This window comes from Branchiostoma floridae, chromosome 15, assembly GCF_000003815.2.
Source record: "Branchiostoma floridae strain S238N-H82 chromosome 15, Bfl_VNyyK, whole genome shotgun sequence".
Classification (NCBI taxonomy): domain Eukaryota; kingdom Metazoa; phylum Chordata; class Leptocardii; order Amphioxiformes; family Branchiostomatidae; genus Branchiostoma; species Branchiostoma floridae.
Genome location: NC_049993.1, coordinates 6,339,547 through 6,364,097, shown reverse-complemented (window position 1 = coordinate 6,364,097; position 24,551 = coordinate 6,339,547). Strand labels below are relative to the sequence as shown.

Sequence of the window (24,551 nt, the reverse complement as noted above, 5' to 3'; positions counted from 1 at the left end):
AGGCTGTCAGACGATGTTAACGTCGAAGCAGATGCATGAGTTCTCTTTATGCTAAGACCTGATGGACGTACAAAAGCTGCAAAAGTAATTGCAAATAGAATTCAATATATACCTATATCTGAAGGGGGGGGGGGGGTATTGTTCAGCTAGTTTGCCTGTTACCATATCCACTTAACTGGAAAAATAGCCATGAAATAAAGTAGTAATAGAGATATTGTAGCATATATGTCTAGTCTCACACACTGCAGGACGGAAAATATTGCTACCTTTCTTCATGCCATCTTTTCTAAAATCTAAAGTCGATCGTATTGTTAATATATCCTATTTTGTAGCGTGGATATCAGGGCGACACCTAAGACCAAAAAGTAATCTGTTCTTTAATACACGGTTCAAAAGCGACACTATACGGCTAACTGAAGTACTGCAGGCAGCTTCTGGCGAAGTAAAAATAGGTCCATGCGCGCATTTAGAACAATCTTTCTTGACACAACAAAAGTACAGCGCGACTTTACAAATACTTACAAACAAAAAGGGTGGCAACAACTGGATACTTTGACTAGTTAGACTGATAGAGATGTAAGTAAACCCATTTATTCATACACGGTAAATGTGGACCAAAGTGGCGACAATAAAAAAGGATGAGAAAAGAAGCAAACCAAAAACACTACACAAAGACATCTTTTTTGTGTGTGCATAGAAGGGGGAATCAATCACAGGACGGTTCTTTAGTTCATAGATCAACAATCGGTTACATCGTATTATATGGTATTATTTGTATTATCAGGACATAGAAGTGACCTTAGAACTCGACCTTGGATATTGAGGTCACAGTTTAACCTTATTATGTCCTGATTACCCACATGAAAATCATACTGATACCTCACCGTATAACCGATTGCCGATCTAAAACGTAACTGACTCTCCTGCAGTGGATAATTCGCTTCATTGTATCTAAAAGACTGTGCTGTGGCTCATGGGATCGTTTGCGTTACTTTGGGCCACACAAGCCGAGTAAATGATGGGATTTGCAAGAAGCGTAGACTGCAGTACCTCAGTCAGCCGTATAGTGTCTCTTTTGAACCGCGCAGAATGCGCGTATGTCAACACTGCTCGTGACTAACGTTGATGCTACGATATCAGATTTTAACGACATATCTTTGGAACAGATGATCCACTAAAGAGAGAACATGGCCTGTAGTGGTACGTAAAACTCAGGAGTGATAGTTCAAGACGCCACTTACATAGAAATCCACCTCAGTCCTACTACCTCAGTCCTTCATTCGACATTCCCTCAGATGGTCCCGTCAGTAGAAAACACTTCATACCGTAATCATTACTTCAAATTTGCCGTGATGCCTTTTTCTGTTGCGCATCTGGCACGCTGCGTATAGTACAGCAGAAACCTCGGGCGAGACGTTGGCAGAAACAGTAACAACTCTGACTCATCGGTGCAAGCTGACGTCTGAAAACACTGCGGTTGCAGTACTTCATTCCGCCGTGTGGCGTCTCTTTTGAACCGTGCCGACAGCTCATGTCTGTGTAATAACACTACAGCATCCTTACAGACATAAAATGACTGAAACTCTCTCATTCTCGACAAGAAAAGCAAAAATTGATGACAGACTTTCTTCCAGGCCAACCACACACAGAAATTATCCGAAGTCCAGTAAAAGCTCATCACAATGACATGTTGTCACAACAGTGATTTAATCATCATTTATATTAGCAAAACATGAGAATATCGATATCATAATAGGCTATTTTGCAGCAACAAGGTTATGTTCTTAATACAAGACAATAAAAACACTGACTATCGTGTTACCAGTTAACAAATACATAATATCATAAGTTAACTTCACATTCCGTATGGTAAGTATATCTTGTTTGAATCATGTGGTTACACTGTAACATACACACAAAGCTGCAACAGTACATGAATTTTTTTCTAAACACAACAAAAAGAAATATTTCTCCTGAGATAGGGTTGCTGGAGGATGGCTGTACCAGTTTAAAACTTCATCCATTGAATAATAATGACCCCAGAAAATTTCTACAGCAACGTTACTATATAAGTAAAATGTGAACTTTCTACTCTTTTCTTTTTCTCTCCACAATTTTTTTAGCACTGTAAATCAGGTCAGCCATGACTCTCCCGTAGACATGGACACAAGAAAATTTCCAGACTGATGAAGCGTGGACTATTGAAACAAAACAAGACATACATGAAGAACAAGACAACAGAGATTCTAGCCCAGTATCCTTCCAATTCTATATCAGGTTTGCTCCTCCGATCGCAGAACAGATCAGTAGAGTAAACCCAGGAAAGATTAGCATGGATAGCTGGCTACACAGAGTCTGCCACATGACCGAAACATTTGGTCCCTTACAAGTAAAGTCAGTCAGGCCTTGTTGTTATTTCTACTCTCTACAAGGTGCAGCAGCTAGCCTTCTTTTTTCTCTTCCAGCCTTATACATAACATAACCATAGGTGACAAAGATATTTCCTTCATTTTTCATATCTATGTACATGTATACCCAAAATAAGCAATCAGACATAACTTCTTGAGCTGAAGGTAACTCTTCTCGTTGAATATGTTAGTCTTAATATCTAATGTAAATCATCAAAACAATCATTACATCTTCGGACATGGGTCAATTCAAAGTTGAAAAGACACTAAGAGCTTGTAAACTCTGATTAACTTAAATTGCAAATTACACGTATTTAGAACATGAAATGACATGATTTCCCATGTAACATCACAGTGTACAAGGAAGCATATACATGTATAAATACTGTGCTTCTTTCATTGACATGAGAAGCTGCAGTGACTTTGGATTCAGCACCATGAAGCATCAACTTTCAAATTTTCAGTGTCTTTCCAATTCAACCTAACAAGTTTCATGCAACTTTCCTGGGTGCATAATTTTCAACAATCCCTGTCGCCTTCTAAGGGATCATTAATGACAGAAACTGGAGGCATTATAAACTTCCTGGCACGTTTGACCAATTGATGACATCACGCATTAGTAAGATCACATGTCAATAACTTTACATTCTGAAGTGATTGGTCATTATTGATCCAGAAGAAGGCAACAGTGGTCGTTGAAAACATGTACACTTTAGTGTTGGAAGAAAGTTTAGCACTGTACAATGGATTTGTTTTTGTGAGGGATACTAAATCATCAACATGAGGTTCCACATGCACATTCTACTGGAGAGGTCAGGTGTCACACAGAATCCATCAGCTGGATAACTCTGTCCCGAGTCACTGTCCATCAGCATCATGTATAGCCATCCTACTTCTGGACCTAAAGGTTGAGGGTTCCAATCCCAGCTGTAGTACCTCACTACCAGACGGGCTTTCAGTTCTAAGTACAGGGCGTTATGCAATGGTCCACTGTTCATTGTACTTGTTCCAAAGACCTAGGAAAAGTTTCACTGGTACATTGAACCTGCACATACATTTGTACATCATGTACTATATCCTTTTACAACCAGTGTAAGAAATAATTTTCAGTACATTTTCATCATCAATTTGCACAAGGCTGCTCGTGTTTTGAGTCACAATCCAGTCAAAACCTGGGAAATGAAACTTTTTCATTTGTGTAACACTAAGTCTTACAATGTATTTGCAATGATGGTTGTCTGATAAAGGGTTAAGTTAAAGAGAGATGATGTTTATGAGAATTGGAAATTGATAATCCTGCACCCACAATTTGAAACAGTGGCTCACTCAGTCACTGGGACCTCCCTGTACATTTTGTCCATGAGGAACATGTATGCGCTGTACATAGCATCTGTCGTTCTTGTGATAGATTAGCTTGTCCATAAGCTAATATAGATCCGGATACAGCCTCAGTACTTGCACATGTGGATTGCCAGATCACGAATCAATTTGAAACATCCTCATGGATTGCCAGATCACAAGTTCAGTACAGCATCTCGGTATGTCAGATCATGGGTCTAATTGAGAACAGCATCACAAATTCCCAGATCACAAGTCTGATTGAGAAAAGCATCACGGGTTGTCAGAGTCCACCTGTAACAACGGCTCTTCCCCACCCTCCGTCACCATTAGTGTCCGTTTAGCAGACGACCTTAACGAATGGTCGTATTTCGAGGAATGTTCGGGAATAAAGAATGCAACAAGCAGCGCTAGGATAACCAGGATGGCACCGAACACGAAGGGCGGTCCTTGTATTATACTCTGTGGATAGAAAACATTTGCACAGTTTCAGTATCACATTAAGTAACCTCAAATATGTCATGTGGAAGATGTTATAAACTTTTTAGGGAAATATCTTTTTACATGTTCAAAGATAATACAGAAATACAGATGTAACATTTGCATTCACAAGTAATCTAGAAGTATTGTTATGTTTCTTTTGCAAATTATTTTATGATCTGCTTTGGAAGCAACATTGATTGGCATGAAATGAATATTGTGCAAAAAAAAATGCCTCATCAAGACATTCAGAAATAAACTTCAAATGTTGCCTTTGTAAATATGTACAGGTATCAATAACTGCTCACCTGTGCTGTTGGGTCTGCTAACGTCTTATTGGTCGCAGATGTTGGACTGTCCAACTTGTTCAGGTCTACGTCAAACACGAAGAAGATGAAGCCAAAGAGCGCCGGTCCCAGCCCATTGCACAGTCCCCGTATACCTGTAATAATCCCCTGTACTACACCTGGGGACAGGGAGACAGGAGGCATGTCATTTCCATTGCAGTCATTTTGAGGTGGTTCAGCATTTCATAGAACCGTATCTATTGAGACCCTGATATTCTTAAATAACAACATGTTCAAATATATATGGTTCCTCTGAACTCAGCCAAATTACATCATACTGCATGTACACACATTCAAACCATCCTATAAATGCATACAAAAGTCACTGACAAAAGATGGGGGGCCTGAACTGTATATCCAATTATTTCAATCATTCAATCATGCTTACCTTATAGTACAATGTTGAACTTTCTTCCAACACAAAGGTATACACAGATCAAATTTCAACAACCACTGTTGCCTTCTTCAAGACCAATACTGATGACCAATCACTTCAGAATGTAAACTGGTAAAAGTCAGTATTGAAGGTGACAGTAATTGTTGAAAATTTGATCTGTGTATACCTTTGTGCTGGAAGAAGGTTTAGCATTGTACTATGATTACTACCAACACAGATGAGCTTCCATGATAATTTGCTATGCTTACCTTGTTGATCTGCATCTGCATTGTTTGATACTATGGAGCTCATGCAGGGGTAGTTGATGCTGGAGAGCGCTGCCATGACCCCGGCGACCCACATCATCCAGGTCTGTGTCCCAAACCCGTACCAGGCCAGCTGGAAGATCTGGAAGCCCAGCCCGACCATGATGGTGTTCTTGTTACCCAGCATCCTCATCAGACCTGACAGGAGCTGGGTCTGGGGAGATAACAGGCAGAAGGGGTTAGTGTTTCCTTCATTTAGTGTTTGAATAAGGTTGTGTGCTAGTACACTGTACACATCATCATCATCCGGTCAAACTGGTTGTGCGGATGAACATGACTCTCTCCCTCCATCCATCCCTATCCTTCATAGCCTTGGGCAGATCTTCCACTGAACAGCAAGGGTCTTTGCAAAGCTGCACCAACACCTATAAAATCATTTCGGTACAGATCTGGACCTCAATATCTGGTGTATCTGTACCTAAACAAATCAAAACTAATAGATTTTTTAACTTAACCCAGGAACAGTATCAGTCTCAATGATGACAATATAAGGAAACAGGTTAGGAATTTCCCTACTCAAAGCCAATGAGTCTTAGCTGCTCTCTACAAATATTTCTTCTTATGTTACAGTGCAGACGTCTCTTCTGACAACGTTTGAGAAAAAGTTCATCTGTAATATTTGCAATTTGCTTGTCAATTCTGTTCTTCTGGTTCTGCATTAGTACATATCAACAGCACTATGAAGCTTACAATTGTCTAGCAGCATTTTCCCCATGTAATTATCCATAGTTTATACAAAACAAATAATACATGTATCTGTTAATCTTACCTGTGCAAAGACAGACAGCACCCCTACAAGAGCAATGTACTTGGCCACACCTTCCTCATTAAAACCCATCACCTGGAAAAACAACACAGGTTGATATGTCAACAGGTACATCTTTGTTATCTAACCATATCAGGAAGCTTAAGCTTTTTAATCTCATATTCAAATCCAAATGGTTATAATTACCTCAACAAGAAGGTGAATACAAGATCATTGATGTCATATAGAGTTTTCCTTTTCAGATCTCAGGGCTCGAAATTCATTTTTGAGAATAGGTGCACTGGTGCACCCAATCTAGAAAATTGGGTGCACCAAAATATTCTAAATATTCAAAATAAAGTAGAATATCAGAATAACTTAATTGCAAACCTACTAAATTAGTAATTTGAATGGAGCTCTTCAGAGATCGGAAATACTATGACAGTCATTTTATTATCTTTCTAACACATAGATATCAAGAATATGGTGTTTATTTAAAATACTGACATCTTAACATACATAAGCCTATGAAAATATTTGGGTGCACCCTGTGCACCCACAGAAAAAAATTGGGTGCACAGCTCCAATTTTGGGTGCACCTGTATTTCGAGCCCTGGATCTGTTACATTGGTTTGTCTTTATTTGTTTGCAGTCAAAGCTGTTTAGCTAATCAACATCATGCAGACAGGGTGGGACTCAAACCCATTAGACTTAAATTAAAAAATGCTCCTTTTTCACGCATAAGAAGGTTCATGTTCCATAGCTAAGACACAGATCTGTGACTTACCATTACACAAGCCCTAAGACTAAAATTGACCACAGAGCTAGGTTCATGATCCATCTTACTCCATACTAAAGATACAGAACTAGGCTCCTGTTGCTCTACTGACCTCCTTGAGGTAGATGAAGATGCACGTGTACTGCCCTGCCTCTGGTAGGTATGACAGGAACACTGTGATACAGATGAGCAGAACTACCTGGTCCTGGCCAACCTTCCGCAGGGACTGGGAACCAAACAACAATTAAGTGTCACTATCAGGCAATGAAATACTACTGTTTCCTTTCTGTATTACAGAAACCTGATACTAACAATACCTCTCCAACCTTCTGCGGAGACTGAGGACAGAACAACAATTCAGTCTTGCTATCGGGGGATGAAATACTCCATTTAATTGCACACACCATTTGCCAACAAAATTTCATGCAATAATCCGAATGGGTCAACAATGCAAAATTATCCCGCTGGACTGCACGGGTTTGGAACTTGGGATTCCATGCAATTAACAGAAATGTACAATTATCCACTGTGCAATTATGTAACTGGCTTCTACTGTATGTGATTTACAATACCCAAGCAAAACTTAACAGAGATGGGTTGACACTGGAAGAAGGCAAAGCAGCTGGCAGCTGACAAGTCCAGCCTCAGTACAAATAGTTTGTGTAGTAGTGTACACCACACTGATCTTGTAACTTGTACACCACATTGCAAGTTGTTGTACAAGGTCAAACTTTTGTCTTACAAATTGCTTTGTACAAAACACTTACATTAATAAATCGCCAGCACATGCCAATGACTGTCATCCCTTAGATTTCCTTAAATGACTCGGTTAGATCTGAAATTCGTACCTCCTTTGTCATGTACATGTTGTTTTGTAGGTACTGTTTACTGAATAAAGAAAAAAAAATCTCTGACACCTACTCACAGCAAATGGATCGGCCTGCTCGCAGTAGTTTTGTCGATACGTGATACTTTTTGTACTGGATAAAGTTAAGAATTAAAAAATCAAAATGAAAAAAAAATTCTCTGACTTCTACTCACAGCAAATGGATCTGCCTGCTCCCAGGATATGGAAGCCCCCCAGGAGGCTGGTCGGATTTTCTCAGGCAAGGACTCGGGCACAGCGACGAGTATAAACAGCACGTCCAGCAGAGCGATGGCGGAGGACAGGGCGATCACCAGGTTGTCTCCGTACGTCCTCCCCACGTACGCACCCACGGCAGGACTGATCACCAGGCTAGCCGCAAAGGTGGCAGATACCTGGAGGGGAGGGGGGCGCAGGGAAAAACAGTGTCAGTTCCAAAAGGCATGTGTATGATGGGTGAGACGTCCAAGAATTTTGTAGAAAATATTTGTCTGTTGGCGGCATCATACCGCAAAATCTTTTATCGTCCAATACCTTCTTACCAAAACAAAAAATTGTGCCAATACTCAAAAGCAAACTGAAAGAAACTCTAGCAAACATAAATGGATACATGCACCCTATCATCATGAAAAACATTGACAGAAAAAAAACTGGCCATGTGCTAGATTTGCAGCCCTTGACTCTAATGCAGTCTTAACCTAAAATTGGGGGGACAACTTGTCTTAGCGAGTCACAGCTGTTATCTACATTAAACAGACATACAAAAGAAAAGTACAGCTCCCCCTACCAGTCCGTATGCAGCACTGCGGTCCTGCTCCTCTGTGATGTCTGCCACATAGGCAAAGATGATGCTGAAGGTGACGGCAAACACTCCCGACATGGACAGCATGGCAAAGTACCACCTGGGGGTAGATACAACATTCTCATTAGTAAGATACTGTAAGTGCATTTAAGTTTGCGGGGATTTAATTTCGCGGTAGCAGGAAAAAGGACTTTTCGTGGTGGTTTTAATTTCGCGGTAGCACCATGCACTGAAGTCTCTTACTACCATGAAAAAATGTCCGTGGTGGTTTTAAATTCGCGGTAAAGTGGCCACCGCGAAAACCGTGAACATTAATCCACCGCGAACATTTCTGCATTTACAGTATATGCATGGCATACTATAATAGGGTGAAGAGATGCTGCTACAGTTAAAATGTAACTTGTAACCTTGGACTTTGAGTGGCCTTCGGGTCACACCTTGAAATGTCACGTGGTTGCCATGAAGTAAAAAAAAAATTGCAGTATCTATTTCTCTTATTACCGATATGTAAGGTAGTTTTTTCGTCTTTGACATACCAACTAGTCAAGAGCTGTGCCCTTCGTGTTTAGTTGGACTGCCTTGGTTATACATACACGTGTCCTGCAGCCAGGGCTGTCTTCATCTTTATGTGGGCGAAGCCCAACATTTAGTTTTTCCTCAGATATTTGCATATTCCAACCGGAAATCAGAAAAAATGGAAGCTGTAAACATGCACTCCACGTTTCAAGCTTTTTGATTGGCTTACAGTCGCACTTTCTCGGTTTTACGTCAGAGGTGAACCTATCAACGCACAGAACACAATCGGCATCGACTTTGATAATAGCCAATCAGAACTCAGAAAAAATGGAAGCTGTCAACATATATTCCATATATATGTCAGGGCACAGACTCTGATCTGGTAGAATCGGCGATTCTACCGGTAGAGATCACGATCGTAGTTTTTGTCGACAGAAACTCCGATCGGGATTTATGCCAGCACAGTCACCGATTCTACTGTTAGAAATCCCCATCTGGTCCTTCAATGTTTGCAAAAACTTTTATCATATTACTTCTAACTTGGTGTAGAGTGCTAGTCACTCATTGATAGTGAAGGAATATTCACAATATTAATTCGGATAAAGCAGAAAAATGGTTATTAGCCCCGTCTTGTTTGAGTCATTTCTAATGAGAGTGTTGCTGGCCTTGTCTGGGAATTAATAATACACATGTACTACATTAGACAGTTAGCAGGTTTAGTATTTGTTTTTATCTAGCCTTATATGCAGTTAAAATTTCAAATTGTATCACTTAGAAAAAGGGAACTATTTGACTTAAGCCAAATAAAATCCTATATTTGACAATTCCCTATCAATATGAAGGCACACAGACTTTGATCAATGTGACCTCTATTGGTTGAGATCCCGATCAGAGTCTCTGTCGACAGAAACTCTGATCGGAATCTCCACCGGTAGAATCGCCGACTCTACCGGTAGAGATCCCGATCGGAATCTCTGTCGACAGAAACTACGATCGGGATCTATACCGGTAGAATCAGCGATTCTGCAGGTAGAGATCCCGATCGGAGTCTCTACCGACAGAGACTACGATCGCGATCTCTACCTGTAGAATCGCCGATTCTACCAGATCGGAGTCTCTACCCTGACATATATATATGCCATATAAAATGGCATTCGGCATGCAGTTTGACAATGCTATAGCAGCTGAGACGACCAAACAGGCGCTCAAGGAAGAAGTTGCCCGCCATGGAATGAACGAGATTGATAAATTTTCACACAAAAACGTTATCTTCAGAAAATTGGCCCTTGGAATCTTGCAAATTCAACGGTGAACGGACGTGTTCAAGCAACGCAATACATTTGTATACCTGTTAAAACGCTTGTAACATGTTGTAGTATAGTGGCTTAGTGGTATTATTCACGCGTGGTGAACCAACGCTCCGGGATCGAATCCATGGACAGATAATGGTTTTTAATTTTTATAATTTTTATTTTTGCTGCATTTTCGCGAAAATGTTGCCTTTCTTATTGCTTCTTTTCTTGCGATTTTTGCTTTCTTTTCCCTTCGCCCACATCCTGCATTTCTTTTCAAAAAATGTTGCCTTTCTAGTTAGATTTTTTTCTGTCCCAATTCTTGTTTGAGAGCCCACATGTTCATTTTAATAACTGTTATTTTAAGGTTACAAAAATACATTTTCATCAATTTCATGCCATGAAGCTAAGAATTTTAGGAAGGATGGAAATTTGTTTTTCTGTTCTAACAAGCAAATTCCTATCCTAGGACAGAGGCACAGGTCCTGGAGACAGCCCTGGCTACAACCCCAAAACAGATACATGTACTTAAAAAGACAACATGTTACCATGGTGATATTCTCATGAGCGGAATAGGTGCACAGGTGAAGAACACAGACAGCAGCAGGAAGGACTTTCTCCCCCACACGTCCGACAGCGCCCCGATCAGCGGAGCGCTCAGGAATGATAAGATACCCTGCGACACAACAACAGCTCTATAGTACAACAATGCTATACTTTCTTCCAACACAAGGTTATACTAGTATACGGATCAAATGAGCAAACAAAGGAAGACAACCTTGGTTATAATGCTGTTGCAGTAATTCTGTAAGTTATCAGATTAGTACAGTTGTAATCATGGAAGCTCATATGATCATCTGTGTTGGCAGTAATCATAGTACAAATTACAATGCTAAACATTTTGCCAACATAAGTGTATGCACAGATCAAATTTTCAACGGCCACTGTTGCCTTCTTGAGGATCAATACTAATGGTCAATTTACTTCAGGACATAAACATGCAAGAGATACAGACATGTGAATTTATTTCAAATTTATGTACTAGTAGTCTTTCTTTGACACAGTATTAGCCAGCCATTTGTAAAAGCCTCTGGTACCTACAAGCAGTACTGGTCCGTGTAAATTGCACATCAGCTTAACTTAAGATACTTGAAAGCATGGAGTCCTACAAACTCAAGAAAATTATCTTTGCTTACCTTTACACCTTGTATTAACCCATTCATTAAAAATGTGTGGTCTCCAAATGTTTCATGTAATATCTGGAACAAAGATAAACAATTGTGTTCAATATGAATAGCGACAGAAACAGCTGGATTGAAATACCCCCATAAATAAGGTGCCTATAGCTAAAAGTAGCTACTAGTAGCTGTTTTGTACCATATTTGTGACATTACATCTGCATGTAACTAAATACAGGTTAAGTGTCACCAAAAATGGTCACATTCTGAAGTTAATCTTCTACAATCTTTCACATTGATTGATACTCTTAATTCTAAATGCCACCAGAATCATACTGATAGTCAAGACAGCACCTTGTTTTCAGATTCTAACACAAGACAACATAAGATAATTGATGACAGCCAATACCTACAGAAAACACTTTTACACAGTACATACACAGTTCCAGCAGAATATTTAACAATTGCCTCATAGTTCATACATCGGATTTCTACATGTAGCTTATCATGTTACACAATCTCTCACTGCTAGAGGATCATTGGGCCACCTTCCTAACCAACACACCGTTCTCACGCGGCGGCCATGATAAATCTAAAACGAGTTCAATGCGGCAAACAAAAGACTGTCCATCATAATTAGCAGTTCAACCAATGATAGCCTGCCAATTAGGAAAGCGACCAATAAGTGAATGGCTACAAATCCGTCAAAATTTGCATTATTATGTTTTTATTTTGCATCTCTTAAAAGGGACTATGGGATCAGTCTACACTACTATAAATTGCTACATCTGTCGGTGCATAACACTATTTGTAATATCTATTCTTTTATCTTATATCATAAAAATTTGTGTGGTTTGGGGGAAAACTAAATGGGACCTGATTTTAGAAATAAGTTTTGTGTGTTTGCCTCATTGACCTCGTCTTCAATCTATCATGGCCGCCGCGTGAGAAAGGTGTATAAAAGGGCTGCAAGGAACATGATTTATTCAGACTAGTTTTACATGTAGTATATCTACCAACATGTAGTTTTAGCAAACTAAAATATGATTATGGAAAACTAGTTACATTTAAGACTGGACTGGTGAGAAGTCCCCAGGCGAAGAACTCCAGGAAGATGATGATGAGGGCATGCACGATGCTGGGCTGTCCAATACCCTGTGTCTGTGGGGAAAAGTAAACAAACAAACACAATGTCGTTATTTTGATTAAAAGTGTCATTTCATAAGTGTCATAGACCCAAAAGGATTGGAAGTGTGTGGAACTGTGGATGGACAAAATATTACTACAATCGTTCTTTCTGCAATATACATGTAATAGTCTGGTTGTGTATTTTGTCTTTTTCTTTTTTCCCTGGTCTATATTTATGAATCATTCAATGATCATCCTAGGAAAGATTCTTTTCAATTTTCCCACAAACATCCAACTTCCAAGTATCCTTTAACTTTAAGCCTGAAATTCATTACAACTAGTTACACCTACATCCCCTCCAATAGACATCGTGACCCAGGAGAGAGCGTCAGTTATGTCTATGAAGATTAGACATCCAGGTAATAAGATATGCCAAAAAGCAGTTTCTCAAGCAACTGGATATGATTTTGGAAATGGTCTGACGTTTCAGACAACCAAATGTCCAGTGTCTTCTTTCAGTGTTACTGATGATTTGATTTGATTTTTACTGATAAAACAGAAGGGATCATTGTTTGAAAAGAGAGTGTCAGTTGTTTCTGTACCTGGACAGTTTGACGTCTAATAGCTAACTCTGAATGACCCTAACCACAACCATAACCCTTAACTTTCAACTCAACCCCAGCGCTAACCCAAGTGATCCTTAACTAGGCCTGGTGCCAAATCGAGCTGGCCACATCATGATCAACTGGAACCTGAACTGTCCAGGTGACTCGGGACTGACCCTTGGTCATCATCAGGGTCCTTATCATGTGACCTGTTTTTGTCTTAGGTAAAAAACTAATATGTAACAAATAACATTAATGAAGTTGATAACAACAGAAAATCATGTAAAGCTTAAAAACAAAAGTATTGAAATACAGCCAGCAATACTTAACTCTACTGTCTACAAGAAGTTAGAGACATTTTCATTTGTAAACATGTCCCTGGAATTATCACTGTAACTTAGTGTAAGTGTAAGCAAGGAGGTTTTAAAGGTGGCCATCTTATCAAAACCTCCTTGCTGTAAGTCGACATAACGTGCCCAGAAACTACTTTCAATACAAAAGATATCACACATCGAAACTGGAAACTACAACTACAAGCTAGACCTAACATTGAGCCACAAAGTACTTGCTCTATACACTTAAGATATACGTTTTCTTGACATGAAACAACACGGACTTGAGACAACTGACTTATCAGCAACAGGAGGTTGTGACGTGGAAACTCAACAGTACAGAACTACGTTACGTTTTTAGCTGGAGACTCCATTTTGGTGCCATCTGCATACGCTGTGTTCACGTATTTCCGGACTTCTACTGCTATATCTGACTTCTGTTGTCTGTTCCGGTAGTGCTACGTCAGCGTAGAGCAGCAAACCACAGACAAAGACTTATAAAACACCAACAAAGGAGTCGACCAATGAGCCTAATTTGCCCAAGGCCTTTCATGAGCCATATGAACACCCACAAACTACGACTAGCTAAACCGGTTCTTACCGTGCTGCCATCTTTGTTCAATGTGTTCTTCTTGGCCCATAGCGCCGAGTGAAGTAGCTTCTTTCTTTTCTTACCCATGGCGTCCATCTACATCAAGAGAGTCGCCGTAAAATAAGAGAAATATTGTTCATTCCTCCGTTCAATCTAATCCCAGTCGCCATACTTGATCACACCACCGGAAGTTACGCGAGGAAATTCCGGAAGTAGACCAGGTGATAAAAAATCTCGCGGAATCTCGGAATTCACGAGACTTCATAGCGCGAGATTTAAGGTCAAAGGGTACATCAACATGGCAACAATGTATCAACAGTACGCTTGGCGTTTCTAAGGCAGTCAATCTTGCCATTGCAGGGCAGAATATAGCCATTGTTTCTTTGAAAGACGGTAAGCAGACGTTTGTTGACATAATTGATGTCTTTTCTGTACCATTGACCACGTGTATTGATGCTCTTTTGGGGGTAATAACTTGAATATTTGAGTAATATTGCAAACTGGCATGTGTTTTGCATCTTCACCATACCAGATCTGCAACATATTTACTTGTTGGCAATGTTGGTATCGGACGGGGCATAAACATCTTTAGTACTCAATACATTGGATATGAATATATAAGTGCACTCAAGCAGACAGGTATTGGTGATTCTTAAAGATCTATTTGGCTTGGAAATTAATTTTTTTTCTGAATTCAATTTTGCTGCATGCTGACCTGTGAAAAAGAACATCTGCCAGTAGGGTATAACGTTATGTAAATATGTCATGGTTATCAGATGCCTTTGTGATGTATTAAATAGTTATAGGATGCTGCACTTGAAATCCTCCTTTGAAATACCAAAAATAGAGCACTACTTGTAGAGCTAAATAAACTCAAACTCAGATATTTCCTTAGGACATTGCATTTTATAATTATAATTATCATTATTAGATGTTTCTTACAATCAAATGTCAGAAAATGCATGTAATGTCAGCTGTTAATATTGCTGAAGCCAAGGAGGTTGAAAAAGAATTCCCTTTTTCAACCTCCTTGCTGAAACCAAAAGTGTAATTCCTTTAAAAGTTAGTTCTGATGTGTGTTTCCTATCCAACTATAATAACTTTCTTGTTCTTTCAGAGTTGGCCTGTGTAAGTCACTGCACAGTCTGTACAGAAAACCAGCCTACAGTTAAATCATCATGGCTGTTGCCAGTTGCACTTGGGTCAAGAAGGCCATCCATGGAACACCCCCTTCCCCCAGGTACGTATGATCCAGTCCCAATTAGTGCTGTCAATATTGCTGTGTCTATCTTTAGATATCTTGTTAATTTTGGTTGTTATTGGTTGTTTGGTTTGGATGTTGTATCTGTCATCCTAAGGTTACCAAAATACATTTTCATCCATTTCAGGTCAATTGAACAGATCTGGGGTGAACTTTTTATGTATGCCCAATAAGTGGAGGGATTTTTCTTGGAGATAGCCGTTATTGCCATGCCATAGACCTGCCAATAATTTGTATGCCCTTCTTTAGGGTTAAACATAATGTCTTAGCTATTGTCTAATTTCTTGTTTTATCTCCACATCATGGAGAGAAATAGCCTTCAGTTACTTGCAAATGCTGTGTTTCTCAGATTCTACCACTAACTCAGACATCTTGTGCCCTTACTCTCAGGAACAGCCATGCCATGACCATGGTGGGCAGCATTGGCTTCCTGTTTGGTGGCAGCACCTGTATTGGAGGGGTCAGTACTTAGTAACTGCTAACAGTCTAATACTTTCCATACAGAATTACAGATAGAAGTATTAATTATGTATCATAATCTCTAACAAAGTGTGGACAGTTGATGAATAATGCAATTTGCACACTACTGTCTGTTTTATGGTTGGCCCTGATTTTGGCACCTGCATGTTCCAACAACCTGGGGAACATTGTCTTGCTTTGGTCTACAAGTCACTAACTTGTCTCACATCTCTGACTCTACTCTATCCCATCTACAGGGTTCCACCTCTGTCTTCAGTGATGATGAAGAGTCGGCATCATTCTACAATGACCTCTACATGCTACAAGGTTAGTTAGCAACATCATTTGTCCAGATCCATTTTTTAAAATGAAAATAAAGTATTTCTTAGCTTATACCTATTGTAGCCCCTTCCTGGTATCGAAAAGAAGAAACAGGTTGAAATTGCTGTGTGCACAGATTTTATCAATCAAGAGAGTTATTGGCATGCCATAACAGACACAATATTAGGTACCGGGTATCTTCAAATGAATTACTTCAAGATGATTTTATGAATCCTTCTGTGTTTTCCACAGTTGGTCCCAGTCAGCTGGTATGGGAGAAGGTACCACAAGGTGGAGACATTCCCTCTAAGAGAGATGGAGCTTCTCTATGGTGAGTACAGAGAATTCATGATTTTTTTTTGTTCTTTGACATTCTAGTACATGTATTAGATATTGAGCCCTTCTCTGAATGTAATATGTAGCCATCAATACTGCTGGCAAATGATAGTGAGTTGCTGCTGATGCTTATGTAATGTTATTCCCACAGCTCTGTTGGCTCCACCCTGTATCTGTTTGGAGGGAAGAGTGAGTTAGTGGCTGACGAGTCCCTGTCAGGCCTGTACACCTTTGACACAGGTGGGCACATACAGTTTATACAATTTACAATGAACATGCATTATTCCACTCTTAATGTAGACTTGTGTAACTTAATTTCTTAGTTTAAGACTCCATTACCTTACCTTTTGATTCTCTCTTCTTCAGTGTAGCTAAAACAAACTTGCAGAACAATTCAATACTATTATTGATATAGCATCTAACTTGGTAAAAACAGTTGCACATGTCAAAGTCATTAACTTGTATCTTAAGGATTGTATGCGAATGCGACTCATACAAATGTACGTATGTATGACGGATGGATGTCAATCAAAGCGTCCAGAATTAATCTACAAATCTTATCCAGTTGTAGAGATGAATTGTCTTTAAATATTGTTTACCTGGCTGTCATAAACTTAAAATGTAATTTTTTTTTGTCCAGGTACACTATGCTGGGAGCGCTGCTCCACTCAGGGTCCCCAGCCCCGCACCTTACACCATAGCCAGGCTGTGGTGGGGAGGAACATCTACGTCTTTGGTGGGATCTACAAGGGCAATGCTACAAACACCATGTACATGCTCAATACTGGTCAGCTCCTTATGTTGCTTCATATTTGATAACTTAAACTTAAAGTAATACGCAATTATAATAAGAGGTTATGAAGGATGTCATAAAAAAATAGAGATTAACAGAAAGAGATAAATTCAAGAATTCTTGATTATGTCCAGTCTGATTGCAAATGTTAAATGTGTGACGTGTCTGTGGTCTATATTACCAGGGTAATCACTCCCAATCTGGTTTATTGTCCATTCCCCGCCTTTTCTCAAGAATATGTGGATGTACTAAGGCTTGGACAATCCTATCAACCATTTTTATTTTAGCTCACTTGTTTTGTTACCTGTTTCCATAGCAACCCTGACCTGGACGCCCCTGCGAACGTCTGGAGGGAAACCTTCCCCAAGGTGAGGGTCTGCATAATTTATTCCTGACATTCAACTTAGAACTTGATGATGTTTATGTAGATGATGTATGAACTTTAGTACAGTAAGATCAGAAAACATACATTCCTGTCCTTTTTTTAAAGTTTATCATCACTTTAAGAAGTTATAGGCACACTTTTCAACATTCGTTTAATGATTGAATATTCATATAGGGACATGGCAGGACAGAAATTGCAAAAGATAAAGAAATTGTGTAATTGCTGTAGAAATATGTCAAAAAATAGACATGTTGCATTCTGCTTTATTAAGAGTCTGGTTGCAGAGCTGATTGTGAAAAGTGTTCTAGTGGTACAGTAAAGGGAAAAAAAGGTAATTGGTAGCTATTAATGAATGAATGGATGAATGAATGAATGGCAGGATGGATCAATGAATGAATGAACTACTAGACAAAGTTAATGACTGAAGAACCTTTGTTACTGCTCCTTGTAGATGTGACCACTCCAGCTGTGCTGTAGGAGACAAGATCTATGTGTTTGGAGGCTGTGCAGGGGACAACGTGTGGCTCAATGACCTGCATATCTTTGATACAGGTGGGTGGGCTGCCATAATGGTGTGTATTGCCATAAACTAGTATATTCTCAATCAATGATCCATTCACATGATGCTGTAATATCTGTCCATAGACTCTGGAGACTGAAAAAACAAAACTGGAAAGTGATTCTGCAGATTTCATTAGACCTGTCCCTGGTGCTGATCTCTGTGCTGATAAATTCAGACAAGATTTATGGATGTAGAAAATGAATATAACTCTATGATGGATATCTGTCATAATCGAAGCTTTTCCCCTATTCCTGTAGCCACCCTGACATGGACCTCCCCCATGGTGAAAGGCGACGCACCCCCGGCTCGTGGCTGTCACACGTTTGTCTCACACCATGATAAGGTCAGTACTGATATGTACATTGAGGTGTAGACCAGTCCTTCATCCACTATAGATACCTACAATGAAAGCATTAGTCACCAGCAATGCTGGAGATATGTGTCATGCTCTGTCAGACTGACAGTAAATTGAAGATGATTCTGCAAATTCCATTAGACCTGTCCCTGGTGCTGATCTCTGTGCTGGAAATTATATGCTCTATTTTTGTATTACATTACAAGAACAATCTCCAGGAGAGACAATTTGACATTTTCTTTACATTTTATAAGCATAATTAGATGTACAAAATGTTTGCTATGTCCAGATTGGTCATTTATATCTAAGTCTGTATTGGCTTTTTTTCAGGACATCTATGTGTTTGGTGGATCCAATGACTCCAACATTGAAAACATGTCGTTTAACGACCTTTACAAACTCAGCCTAGGTATGTTCTAAACTTCTTGATTGTTTGATTGATAAGCTTTTTTTCACATAATGTAAGAAAAGACAACTTGACTTCTGCTTAACTTCCATCAAACATAAAAAGTAATGATTAAACAAATAGATGCAAAAAAAATTGTGATTGAGACGTGACAAAAGATTCTGACTCTTGTTTCTTTGTTTCCGTCCTTACAGGAAGGTTGAAGTGGAAACACCCCCTGTACAGTGGCATTCCTCCTGAGCGGAGATACAGTCACACAACCTTCATCCTCCACAGTCATGTATGTAGCACAGCCTATCTGCATTACCATTAGGTCTTAATACATGGCTAAGCAACACTGATTTCTTTGCTATGTTGGGGCCACTCTGCAATACTGGCGTTTTTTGTACTTTCCTTGGCAAGAAGAAAATTTACCTATATTTGACTAAACAGTGTATGTTTAAAACGACGGATATAGGTGAACTAGCGTTAGTTGGCTAAGAAACTTACAAAATGGACCATGATTTGATGATTAACAGGTTTGTTATTCTGTCAGAGTCTGTATTCAACCAACCATGGCACGCAATGTTCCCTACAGATGTACGTGATTGGTGGGATTAACGAGCAGCGGGAGTTTAACGATGTCCACATCCTGAAACTCATCAACCCATCAGACAGGCAGCCAGGTGAGCAATACAAGAACACCTTTTACCTGTAACATAAGCTTAGTATCTTTTATTCATGTACTGTCTGTATGACACAATCACGTTTTCTAGCATGCATTCTAGAATTACTATCTTTGATTCATGTTCTTCAATGTTCTTTGTCTATATGACACAATCAATTATGTTGATCAGACAAGTTTCCTGGCATACATTCTAGAATGCCTGTTGCTATCATAACTGTTGCTACAATAACAAATGGTTTGTAGAAGACTGGGTATGTGACAAAGTTCAAACCTGTACTTCAGTAAGTCTTTATTTGATCATGAGATACTACCTGAGAATTTGACAAGTGTATATTGTGAAATTTTGGATTTTTTGCCATTTTTGACCAAAAATATACATTTTTGCTTCCTGTGTCATGAGAAAGCCAACTGATCTGGAATTTGGTGTTGGGGTAGCTTTAGCACTATAAATGGGAAATGGGCCACATAGACTGGTCCATTTTGCATAGATTGGGGTGTTCTGGAAGAGTCCTTTATTGTATGAAGATGGATTGCAATATGCTGTATTTGCTCCCAAGCAAATGTCGGCCTTTCTAGTGTGTAAGTCTCAATTGAACAGTACCGCCCTTGACAAATACAATATACATTTCAATTGTCTCTTATGGTAGTGAAATTATCTCAATATCAAAAGTTGATGTTTGTTTCTCTTACAGTGATGAAGTCAGTTCTGGAGGATTTCGGAGTTCACAATGAAAACGTCGGGTAAGAACTTTGCTAACTACAGTATTTTTTGCTTTAAAATTCGTACTTCCCAGAGGTCAGTAGAATATGTGATGTGTAGTTTTAAAAGTTCTATCAAAATTTCCTTTCAATAGCTACACCCCCACGCGGACGCCCCAGCCTCGATACGAGCTGTCGGACCCTCCTGCTGTCACCTCTCCTCGCTCCAGGCTGCCGCACAGTCTGCCCGTGAGTTTCTGTTGGAAATGCAAATGACTCTTCCAACAATTGCACATATTTGCAATGTAAACCATAACTATTTTAGAGTTACATACAGATATGTTACTTTGTCAGGAACCATGATAAAGACATATTTTGATACAGATGAAGTTTTCTTTTCATATTAGATTTTCAGCTTTCACTTTGCATGTAACATAAGGCATCAAAACTTGACATCTTTCAATTTTGAAGATTTAATAAACTACAAGACACAGCAATTGTAAGGACTACGATCTTGAGGTAAATGCAGCAAACAGGTTATCAAATAGCATTTTTTTGTGTGTTCATAATGGCGTTCATAAAGAATACAGAAATCTAATAAAATGACTAATGCTATGGAGATACTCATCTGTCAGTTTCTCCATTTTCAGAGCCATGAAACTCCAGACTTTGGTGAGGCAAGAGCATCGGCCATCAAACTTATACAGGATGCCTTCAGCATTCTAGAGGACAAGTTCAAGCAGCTGGAAGTGTAAGAGCAACTCATGTAGAGAACATTTAGAAGTAGTTTTTAGCATAAAAATGCTCCTTTTCATTGGAAAACATTGCTGTCAATGTACTTGTAACCAGAAAGCCGAGGAGTTTACCATTTTGTGAATGAAAGGACAGCGTATATAGTGTACTAAACTGACCTGCAGTACAGGAAGGGTCATTTTGTGACTTTGCATAGCAAAAGAGTTTTCCAGTTTAAAGGAGCTCACACTATCTTACGTTGTGTGGCTGTGGCTTTTTTTAAAATCATTTTTGCAGTCCAATCTTAGTAGAGTTACATGTATGAAAGTTTACGTCTGTTCCTAACATCTCTATGACTCCAGGGAGAGAGCGGCCCTGAGCACAGCCCGTCAGGCATTTGCCAAGGAGAAGGAGGAGTACAAGACAACCTACAGCCGCCAGCAAAAGGTAAGAGTACAAACTGGAACATTTATCCATCCTATTATATGAGTTTAAAGAAAACTAACACCTTGTCATCACAGTGTGTGAACTATGACTCACTAAATTTGACTCTGAGTCACCACTCCAGCCTTCTTCTGATAGAATAATACACCGATTCTGACATTGTACTTAAAGTGCTAACAAATTTGAATCTTCCCTGCATTCCTGAATTAAATGTTACATGCAAATTACTATTTGATTATAATATGTATTGACACCTACATGTAGATGGTTGAAATTAAACATAAATCTTTTTTTCTCTCTCTACAGGAGCTTCGCGACATGCTGGAAAACCACAAGTCTCAGAACGAGGAGTGGCTCCGCCAGAGGAAGCAGGAAAACGATGCAGACAGGAAAACCATCGCTAAAGAGAAGGTGACTTCAGAGATCTATTGTCTGATTTCTATGGGTTTCAGGGTCCAAAACTTGATAAAGAATCTTCCTTGACACGTATCATTTTGGAATGATGTTTTGAATCACTTTATTTGCTTTGATGGAAAGTCATCAATATTGGTGCACAATAATCTCTGATCACATAAATGTCATAATCCTTTTTTAATGTTGTGTCACTGTCTTGATTCTACCATGAAATACCAGTCCTTAAATCCCAACATCTTGTGATGCACACCACACACATCACAGGATACCACCATGCACCCAGCTGTATCTGAAGACGCAGAGGCCTCAGCTATTTGAGTGTTACATTTTTGTGAGCTACCTGCACTTTCTTGTGCTTGCTTTGGTGATGGAACTATTGGTGGTTCACACAATTTCTCAAATGGAACATGGTGATGGCTGTATGTTGGAGGCCTGTCAGCATCTCTTGCCTGTGCAAAACTTTTTAACACCCTTTGTAGTAGAGCAGTGGTTATCATATCAAGGTACTGTCAACCTCAGTCTCAACAACCACTCAAGGGGCTGATGGAAAATGGCTGGGGACTGGAGGTGGTAGCTCCAGACAAGAGGGTCTTAACTATGTACATTGTACAATTGGACAGGACTGCTTAATGTGACTTGTAAATGGAGGTGGTGTAGCTTTGCCAGGTGGTTGGCAGGCCAGATTTCCCTATATTAAATGTTAAGCCTTATTTTTGGACTTTAGTGGGGGTATTTGTGCTTATAGCTGGTCGTAATGATAATAAGTTTCAACATTTTTCTTCAAAGTCTGACAATCTCAATATTCTTTTCCCCTTTCTAGGCCCAGCTGGCGGAGGAACGGGCACGGATCCTGGCTGAACAGGACAGCCTGTCGGACAAGTCCAGGAAGCTGGTGTCAGTGATGCAGCAGTTCAAAGCTGTGTGAATCAGCTGGAATATTGCCGCAACTTTTATTGTCATAAAAACTCTGTCTCTGATGATGTAGAACCTCATCGTAGAGAGTTGTTAAACTATTTATTTTTCTTGCACTATACGTTATCATTCAGATGCACTGAATTACTTTTAGCTAAGTGTCATAGCATTAGTCATTTTCTCATGTTAGAAAATTTTTTTTAGAACTTCCACAGGCTGGTCTGCAGGTTGGTACTTACCATTTTTGCAAAGATTTAAGAGATTGGACAGCCGGAAAAAGTATCCCTGGAAGTTTTGTGTGGAAACTGTGATGTTCCAGTAAATCAGAATACTGATATTCCAAACATACTGAATGTTGCATAATATATAAGATTACCTTGTTTTTAAAACTGCCAGTAAAGTGCCCAGCTACATGTATAGAGCTATTTTCTTTGACAATCCCAAAGATAAAACTAAAAAGTTAAAAATACATATCGTAATATTGAAAATTTATAGATATTGAATGTATTCAAAGGGAAGCTATTGACTTGTTAGAAATTGCTGTGAGTAGCTCCAGTAATGCAAACATGTTTGATATAGAAGTGTGAGTAAGGCTGTGTGGCTTCTCTAATTGTGTGTATGTGTGTTTGTACCAGTAGTATACAGTACGTGTAGGTATCATACTGATGGAAAACTTTTACACAAAAATGTTGCAAGTTAGGAATAAAACGTGGTCCAAATTATAGCTTCCAACAATGCAATAGAGTGTGATGTACTACAATGTGTTGAAAAATTCTCTTGACAATGTGCCTCTGTGGTTCTAGCAAGTCATTCCTTTGGTGTATGTTGGAGTCCATTGAAATCCAATGGCATTAACAAATAGATGCTTAAGTGTTTGGTATATTTTATGACAGAGCTTGTGAATGGAGGGGACTTTTTATTTTTGTATGTCAAAGTACCATTCCTAACTTATGTATTGACTGGTCTATTGTAGGCTTGCAAACAGGTTGGCCGGAGTAATAACATCGATGATGTCATATGCATTTATGGCTCAACTTGGTTAACATTGGTTTTAGAACACACGTACTACTTCAGTTGCATTCATATTATATATCTGTGTACATTAAGACCACTTTAGGGTGTCCAGGCATTGCTGTGAACTTCTTTCCTGTGTGCTGTGATATCCTGAATAAAATGTATTCTTTTATGAAACATCTACTTTCAATTGCCTTTATTTTCTTATGATCAAAAACTCTGACAGAATGAATCTAAGGAAGTGTCAACAACAAACATGATATGTTCTCGTGGGATCAGGTCTATTAGTCCATTCATACTATAGCTAGTACATTGTAAGATGAGACATTATACATGCTGGCCTGGGTGCCATACTATCTAGTTTACATGCAATGGAAGTTCTGCCCAAACACCTTGTGATACATGATACTTCCGTAGAGCAATTCAACGCTGGCGTAGCCAAGCACTATGGCTACCCCAGCTCTGCCCAGCTGTAGGACCAACGCTATGCCCTTGAAAGCCTTGATCTATAGCACTGCACTCCTTTTTTGAGACCAGAATAGTTGCCGTTGTGATGGAGTGATGGAGTGATGTTGTGATGTTGAGATGAACGGACCTGTTCAAAATCTGCAATGTATTTGTATACAACTTAAAAGCTCTGTCGTGAGTCATTGTCTGTGGTCCGTAATGGGGCCTGATATTTG

General features: G+C 39.3%; 2 protein-coding genes across 4 annotated transcripts; one reads left to right on the top strand and one right to left on the bottom strand.

Moving 5' to 3' along the window:
• Nucleotides 1–1,688: 1,688 nt before the first annotated feature.
• LOC118431749 (hippocampus abundant transcript 1 protein-like) lies at nt 1,689–14,329 on the bottom strand. Of its 2 annotated transcripts, none has more exons than XM_035843044.1 (11): nt 14,118–14,329; nt 12,517–12,612; nt 11,470–11,532; nt 10,822–10,949; nt 8,451–8,565; nt 7,840–8,058; nt 6,911–7,024; nt 6,045–6,116; nt 5,219–5,429; nt 4,535–4,692; nt 1,689–4,208 (listed from the first exon to the last, which is right to left on the bottom strand). In XM_035843044.1, the coding sequence occupies exons 1-11, from the start codon at nt 14,202–14,204 to the stop codon at nt 4,020–4,022; spliced, it is 1,452 nt and encodes a 483-aa protein (XP_035698937.1). In that variant the 5' UTR covers nt 14,205–14,329; the 3' UTR covers nt 1,689–4,019. The 2 variants fall into 2 exon arrangements, with proteins under 2 accessions (XP_035698937.1, XP_035698938.1); XM_035843045.1 differs by lacking the exon at nt 14,118–14,329 and adding an exon at nt 13,870–14,026.
• Nucleotides 14,330–14,353: 24 nt separating this feature from the next.
• Nucleotides 14,354–24,045, top strand: LOC118431748 (rab9 effector protein with kelch motifs-like). Of its 2 annotated transcripts, none has more exons than XM_035843042.1 (19): nt 14,354–14,501; nt 15,226–15,348; nt 15,760–15,829; nt 16,086–16,155; nt 16,402–16,480; nt 16,637–16,725; nt 17,126–17,272; nt 17,595–17,646; nt 18,115–18,215; nt 18,483–18,568; nt 18,911–18,989; nt 19,181–19,266; nt 19,564–19,651; nt 20,346–20,394; nt 20,508–20,601; nt 21,003–21,103; nt 21,447–21,531; nt 21,835–21,939; nt 22,763–24,045. In XM_035843042.1, the coding sequence occupies exons 2-19, from the start codon at nt 15,287–15,289 to the stop codon at nt 22,865–22,867; spliced, it is 1,548 nt and encodes a 515-aa protein (XP_035698935.1). In that variant the 5' UTR covers nt 14,354–14,501; nt 15,226–15,286; the 3' UTR covers nt 22,868–24,045. The 2 variants fall into 2 exon arrangements, with proteins under 2 accessions (XP_035698935.1, XP_035698936.1); XM_035843043.1 differs by lacking the exon at nt 22,763–24,045 and adding an exon at nt 22,207–22,433.
• The last annotated feature ends 506 nt before the right edge of the window (nt 24,046–24,551 follow it).